Genomic DNA, 8,261 nt, shown 5'->3' with positions numbered 1-8,261 from the left:
TTGAAGCAAACAAAAATTGGCAGCTTGAAATTATTGCAACTAACAATGCCATTAAAACTAATGTAGAAAATGTACGGAGTAGAAAGCACAGATATGTATGTAAAAAAGTAAGGGTCAAAAAAATGTATACTTGAGTAAAGAACAGATACCTGAAAAAACTACTTAAGTACTGTAACTAAGTATTTATACTACTACTACCTCCAACCTCTGCAGGGACATAACATTGCAGCAATAAATCAGAGAACGTTTGCTGAGCTACAAGTCTTCTCTTAAAAGGGATTAATATCACTGATTTGAATTCAGTGACCAATCGGTAAACAAGACCAACCAGGAAGCAGTAGCAGAGAGTTAGAATGGCAGCGGCAGAGAGAGAGATTTGCCTGGCTTACATTTCCATTGCATCAGGCTTATGTAAGACAACAGCCCAAACTCCAGCTGAGAAACATTTTAGGATGGAGCTGTGAGGTAAATTGAGCTGCATGTAGCGGTGCTGAAAGGGTCTGAGAATTTGAAATATTTCACAGCAGCACTCAGATATTTTTCAATCAGCATCATCTCCACCCTCCTGACAACAACACTAAAGCCGGGTCTCCCACATATTTTCACCAAAGTGTTCCATGATGCAATGAAAGAGTTGTTTTGTACACGCCTTGTACTCAGTGCTGCACGTGTTAGTAACAACCAGGAAGTACAGTAACGGCAAGAGCATCGCTACATCAACTACAACAGTTTTTTTCTGTCTAAATGCCTCATTGTTTTGAGTGTGAAATTAGCAGCTAAATTCTAAAATTAGATACAAAGCTTTGAAAAATAGTGACACCTTTTCTGAAAAAACTGACATGTCATCAAACTTATACTCAGTTGCTGTATTGTAAATGTACGTCATACGGCTACTTCAGTGCACCTCCTGCACCCACTCCCTCCCTGCCACAGCTGTGAGGAATGGGGCAGGACAGCAAGATGGTAGAATAAGATTGCACTGTTTTGGCTGTGCTGAGTCTGGTGGCGTGTTTGAACAGAGAGCTGGCAAATAAAACTAAGCCTGCTGTTGGATAACTCTGGGATTTGAAGGCTGATCAAGAAAAAAAAAGAAGACAAGACTGGTTACTTAAAGACATGTTTCTACAACACTAGATGAGTTTGCAGTGGCTCCTTGACTACGAGAAACATATCACCTGGGCTTTAAATATCTGAACCATATCTGAACTCTAACAGAGCAATTTAAAGAGATAGTTGCGCTTATATGCTTATATAAAAGTGTATGAGTCGCTCATTAGTCGTGATACTGACACATGGACAGTAGCTCGGACTACACAACCTCAGGAATATTAAAGCAAGGAGGCATCCTGTAAGTCTCAACGTAACCACAGCAAATAGAGCTAGTTGAAACAAACATTTTAAACCATCAATCAGCACTTATTCATCCCACAAAGATTGATTGATTCTCTTCACAGACCTCATCCATATCAACTGTTATGTTTGTTCAATGATACAGTTCATAAGGCCCCAGCTCCTCCATCAAATATCATTACATTACATTCATGTATTCAGTGAATCAGTGTCTTGCTCAAAGACACTTCTGCGTGTATGTAACTAGCGACCTCAGCACAAATGGCCGACACAGTCGGTCAGCTGAGCTACAGGTGTCCCTCTCCCTTTCGAAAGAGTAATTCGAACTAACCCTTTGAGACTAATGCGATCGAAGAGATTCAACATCCCTCAATATTCTAAAATATCTAATACACACTGTTCCAGTCCCATATCATCCCATGAGAAACAGTCACACTCACAATCATGGCAGCCCTGTGGCTTTGAGACTTTAAGCGGCCCATAGGTATAAGAATGAGTGCATTAACACAGTAATGCCTCAACCTGTCATCCTCGAAATGCATGCTAGGATTGACTCACGCTGCCTACTACAAGTGGGAAATGTAGAGGTAAAAGTAATGAACATATGATTAAATCAAGAATAACTGAAAGCTCTCTCTGAAACAGTCTCTCTAGTATTTTAGTTTGAGCGTGTGTGTGCTGCAGAGACTCTAGTATACCCTTGTCCCACCTGACTGCACCAGAACACGACTTGGTGAAGAGGAAAGCAGACACAGAGCAAAGAGGGAGAGAGTTGGAAAGCACACGTGGACTAAAGCAGAGGACAGACAAACACTGCTGCTGTTTCACATCCTCAGGGGCGCTTGTTTCCAAAGTCTTTCAGAGTGTCTCTCTCACAATGAAGCAGATGTCATGACACTTTATATAATATTACATAAGTCTGATGCCTCAGGCCATTAGCTTCCTCACAAAATCCTTTATGGGAGCAGCAAACTGAGATTGTGGGAGTTATTGGGTTTTGTACAAACCAAACAAAATAAATCCCTATCTCAATTCAATTTATGTGCTGCATTCAAATGTCAAACAACACTTTAATCTGACTGAATCGTTACTGTCTACTGAATTCTTTTGTTAAAAGTAGGGAGAGGCTGGAGGGAAGGAACAGCGATTGCTCAGCAACTTTTACGTAATTAATTTAATTCACACACAAAACATTCCACATACCTAAGAAGGACATTGAGTGAGTGAAGACCACAATAGCTGGCCAGATCACCATGGAGCCCCTGATTATTGTAGGACAGACCTGACAATCTGCACACATCCTGTCCTACTGAATCTGTCAAATCCCCCCATCTGGGCTCAAAACAGCTACAAACACGCATATATTTGCAACTACTGTTTGCTCAGGTGCACTTCAGCAATCAGAAGAGACAGAGACAGCACACACAGAGCTGAAGACAGAAATGAGGACACCCACTGAGCTAACAGACTGCCAAGCCTCAGGTGGCAGCAGCTAGAGGTGTTGCCGGGGTGGATTGGGTTAGATTTAAATACTAAAGCATATTATGATTATGACAACAGGGCAGTCACTTGGCAACAGAGTATGTATGTAATGTTGCAATGAAAGTCTCCATAATTGGGTCTGAGCTAAGAAATCAAACAAATTACATCACTCTAAACTAACCAAAATAGCTCCTAACAGCTCAGACAAACATACCAAAGTGACGATGGCTGTCAGTCTAGCTGTAGTACAAAATTTGATGAAGAAGGTACAGGCCGACTGGAAGCTGTTGTTTGGTCTTAGTGTAAACCGGCACTGAAAAGAAGAAACTGGGGCTAAGGAGTGGCCCTACAGCCTTAGAGAGGAAATAGAGGGTGGAGGATAATATGTGGTAAAGGTTCTGATAATAGAGGAGAGAATGAGCATTAAATAATGCAGTAACTTGATGACACCGTGTTAGAATACAAAACTGAAAGCTGAAAGAGAGAGTTTGTGACTCAAAGCAGGACGTCAGTCATGTAAAACCTTACGGCCTTAAAATAATTTAACCAGCATCAGCAGCAGAGTTTCTTTAACCCTTTCCGATGTAGACACTAGTATCTCTGTTTCTCATCTGGTACTGTGCCAAGGATTAAGGATTTTGTCTTAAAGCTGCATTAGGTAACTAGATTGTTTTTTGTATTTACTTTCACTCTATCCTGATAGCAGTACATGAGACGGACAATCTGTGAAAAAAAAAACAAAAAACGTTCCTCTGGTTTCTCCTAGTGCTCCGAGTCAAGAAAGATAGTTGACCTTGGAATGAGTCTCAATAATCAACCATCTTTCTCGGCTCTAATTGGTTGTTTTCGTTCAGGCGCAGTGGATTCTTGCAAATGCCATTAGGAGGAACCAGAGGAACCTGATTTTTTAAACTGATTATCTGTCTCATGTACAACTGTCAGAACAGAGTGAACGTTTCAGCAAATATGGCAAAAAGTAACACTGGACAAAACAGACCTGTATCTGGAAAGAGCCAATGGTATCCAAGTTTATGGAAATGTATACAGATCTGTATATCTTATCATATTAAATACACCTTAACATCTGGGATACTATCATATTTTGGTGTAATTATTCCAGAGTTTTTTTTTTAAGTACCTACTGCAGCTTTAAAGTCATTATAACGCTCAAAATTTGCAGTTCTCCTCATTTCTAGAGAAAATTGAGAAAATCAATCAATCTTTTAGGAAGGCAGACTCCCATCAGCAAATGTTAAATAGCCAATAATTGAAAGTATTAGCTGAGGAAATTTGTCATAAATCAACAATAATAATTCAGTAAAGGAGAGTTTCGCTGAATCATTCATCAATTTTGAAGTTCAAAGACCAGTAAAGCAAAAACATGAGGATGGCTAACCATGCTAGCAGCTTTGTGAGGCACAGTGCATTGAACCAAATGCTAACATCAGCATGCTAAAAAGCTCACAATGTCAACGCTAACATGCTGATGTTTAGCAGGTATAATGTTTACCATGTTCACATTCTTAGTTTAGCATGCTACGAATTAGCACCAAACAAAACCACTACATTAACAGGCCTTTTTCACAGCACTTGTCATAGTAGGAAAAGCACAAGTGTTACTAACAATATTACCGATGTCTGTCAGCAGGCATAATACTCGGACCCTGAAACTGAAGCAGCTAAATGGAATTCAGCCATTGTTAATTGTATTATTTACATCTGTGTAAAAGGTGTACAAATGGTCTTCTGTGAAAAGGCCTATTGCATGTGAATGCAGCTTCCTTGTGGAAATCTCCACCATCTAACACCTGTGAGTGTAAGAATACCTAAAAATACCGTTGCTCGAAGGTGAAACATCAGCTGTTTGTATCTAATTCACTACTTGTCCATGAATGCACAAAGCCAGGTGGGTCAGAGCTTGAGCTGAGAGCAGAAGCTGTATTAGCACATGGTTGAGGTCGTTCTCCTACCTGCACCTGAGCCGGGCCTGCGCCTCCTCAAAGTGGTTCCTGAGGAACAGATCCAGGGCAGCCATGCAGTCCTCCAGAGCCAGTGACAGGTCTGACCGCGAACACCTGCACACCCAAAACATAGACTCTAGATGAGAAAAGAAGTAATGAAAATGCATTCTCATCTAATAAATAAGCCAAAGTGGGGCTCTGAGAATTTCAAATCTCTTATATAAATGTGTTTGTGTCATTGAAGTGGTAACTTTAAGTGCACTTCATTTTTAAGTGAAAGTTGATTCATATTTGAAGATCACAAAAAGATCCACATCACCACTCGGCTCTGCCACCCCACAGTATTTCTGTCTCTTTTAATACTGCAGTGACCCTGTTTTTTTCTACAGCAACAAAAGCAGTCTCCAAACACTGACCTACAACAGAGTCTGGGATCTTGATATTATCTCAGTTTACTTGTGTATTCCTGCTGTATTCAGCCAGTTTACTCCACCACCACCTCACCAGATGAAGAGAAACAGCCTGACAAGCAAACTGGCACGAGAGTGTACTTCGATGTTAGTGTTATTGCTGTCTGCATTACATTGCACATTAGCTTAAATCATAGTACTTGTAAAACCTTCCGCTTTCATGAAAAATACAAGCTCAGGGAGCAGTTTTGAATTTGATTATTAATGTTTCCTCCTGTAAATACAACTCACTGTTGTAAGCGATTTTTGCGACAGCGAGGCATTACTCTTAATGATAATGATAATGTTGCTGTGTATTCAGACTTCATTACACGGTGCACGTGACCCTCGCATGACGAGTACATAGTGGGTGAAAATCGTGAATCTTACACTCCCCTTCATCTCAAGGGTCCGTCCTCTTTGATTTCACTTACTGTACTAATAATGGATCTTTTTAAATGTGAGTTTCAAAACAGGACACAGCATGCAAAAAACACATTAACGTTCAGAATAATGATCTGAATGAATAAAGCTGATTAATTTCTTTCATTTCGATGATGACTTGTTTGTTTTGTACTTTCTAGATTCAGTTATTTTCTATTTATGTTCATTTGCATCATGAGATGCTTGAAAAAGTGCCATTTTTTGAATTGCTCATTTGTTTGTTATGTTATTGATGTGTTTTCTGTAAAAAAATAACTTTATGGAAGGAATTTTAATTTTGTTTCATCCTGAAAGGCAGTTTGGTGTCATGCTTTGACCTTCTAGGCCACTGTATTGATCACATGAGTATAACAGTTCTCTATTTACATTTACCAGCTGCAGTCAGATTTACCTCTTTAGCCGAGAGTTCAGATATCAGCAGCAGACACCATGCAGAAGAATAGGAGAGCAGAAACTTAGCAAACTACAACTAATGTGTATAACAGCAGTGACTAATAGACGGCATTCACTTTACATTCCTGCCCATTAGAAACACAGAGGAACACACACACACACACACGCACACGCACATGCACACTAAAGGAGCATGCACACTGATGCAGCTCCGACTAATGACTTGCGGGTGACTGCTGTGTTCACCATATGACCAGCAGCAAGCTGAGCTTCCTGATAACAGCAGGAGACTCACAATGACGACTGCTGTCAGAGAAACAAGTTCAGCATACGTATGTCTTTAGGTTGCCGCACAATCAAGATTTCCAAAAACATTCAGGCGCTACAGTTAGAGTTTTATGTGTTCAGATCAAGGCAGAACAGACAAAAAACAACAACAATTTAATAAGTGTATGTGGGACAACTTGTATTGTGTAGTAAATCAATTATACATGTATATTACATAACAGAGCACTAATACAAGTGATACAGTAACAATTGTAACAACAAACTAATTGAATGCCTACTAACATTAAGACAATAAGACATAAAGGGATCAATAAACATTAATAATGCCAGGAGGATATTAAAACAAGGAAGCATAAGGTATACTGTTTATGTCACTGATTTAAAAAAAAATGCTGCAGAGTCACATGTCTTCTTATAGTGGCCACTGACTAAATCCAACCAATCCAACCGGAGCTTTCTCTGCTGTGTCGTAACAGCTTTCTCTCTGTATGAATAGAGGTGCAGAACAACAAACTTACAGATGCTTTTAAGCACAGCTATCAGCACCAGTTTTATCAGTTATGTCACTACTCGAGTGCTGACTGAGCATTTACTAGCCCACACGTATCACATTATTCAGTCTTCTTAAAAACCTTATAACCTTGCCAGAGTCTAATCACCTGTTAGATTCAAAGCGCAATCATAAACTAATTAATAATAATAAATGTCAATAATTGTTACTGGCATTTTGGAGAGATTGTTTACATGTAACAGACGAGCAGGTACATGTGCATGCAGCATAACAGCTCTCATCAACCTTCCCACTGTCCTGATTGCTTAGACTACGCAGGAGCAAATAATTAAATCAGCCAACTAACACACTGATGGCAGCATTAATGAGGGTGAACAATCAGTGGCTTCATCATTTCCTTATAGCTGCTAACCAACTCAACTGGTCCTGACTGACTGGAAAACAGGGTTTTGTCAGGTTTATATCTTTAAGACAATCTGAAGCCTGAGGGCACTGAAAAGAAAAGGAACCAGCTCTCATTAAGTGACACTACCCTTTATAAGGAGGGAATAACTGACGATTGTATGCAAGAATGAAAAGGCATGACAACCAGCACAATGAGGAGAGTCTGTTAGCTTCAGGATGTGCATACCATGCATTGTCCCAATAATTTAACTGAACTTCAAGTCAGCTGAAATTCTGGGTTGATTTCTCTGGAGAGCAACTTGCACAATGATCATTATCAGTGAGGCACAGAAACATACACACTCACAGTGTTCAGCATTTAACACACAGTCACAACTCATTGTCATACATTGCATGTGCTTCTCACACACACACACACACACACACACACACACACACACACAGAAACACACACCAGGAGTGACGAAGCATTTGCTTATCGACTGAATTTCGCCACATTTGTTCCAGCTGGTTTAAGATGTTCAGAGACTGCATACACAAAAGAGCTGAGCTGTTCCTAAAATAAACCGAGCCAGTTTGTCCACATGCCTGAATCTCACAATTAGAACACACACACACACACTTACAGAGCATCCTATAGAGGCCGACTGAATGACAAACACACACCATCCAAACACGCAGTTTGTAGTATCTTACCCGTTTGACTGAGTCTCTTCCTCTTCTGACATTTTCATCTGGCAAAGTGTGTTTGTGTGTGAAAGAGAGACGGAGAAAGAGGACAGAGATAAAGAAAATTGCAGAAGTCAATGTGAGCCTAGGGCCTTTCCAGCAGTGCAGTGTAATGGTCTGTATCTCAGCAGCAGCAGCAGCAGCAGCAACAAGAGCAGAAGCAGCAGCAGAAGGGCAGGCGGGTGAGAGAGAGAGAGAGAGAGAGAGAGAGAGAGGGTAAAGACTGAAGGAGAGAGGAAGGGAGGGAGA

At 40.3% G+C, this 8,261-nt stretch overlaps 1 protein-coding gene across 1 annotated transcript in view; it reads right to left on the bottom strand.

Annotated features, from left to right (window-relative positions):
* Nucleotides 1-8,261, bottom strand: part of ttc39a (tetratricopeptide repeat domain 39A) — a 26,241-nt gene that overhangs the window by 13,083 nt on the left and 4,897 nt on the right. The window contains exon 5 of the mRNA XM_035652682.1: nt 4,803-4,907. Coding sequence (XP_035508575.1) covers nt 4,803-4,907 — 105 coding nt within the window. The remainder of the gene's footprint in view (nt 1-4,802; nt 4,908-8,261) is intronic.

This window comes from Morone saxatilis, unplaced genomic scaffold (genome assembly GCF_004916995.1).
Source record: "Morone saxatilis isolate NCDOM2014 unplaced genomic scaffold, NCSU_SB_2.0 Contig12, whole genome shotgun sequence".
In the NCBI taxonomy this organism is placed as follows: domain Eukaryota; kingdom Metazoa; phylum Chordata; class Actinopteri; family Moronidae; genus Morone; species Morone saxatilis.
Note: the sequence above shows the minus strand (reverse complement) of the source record. Positions and strands in the feature narration are given on the sequence as shown.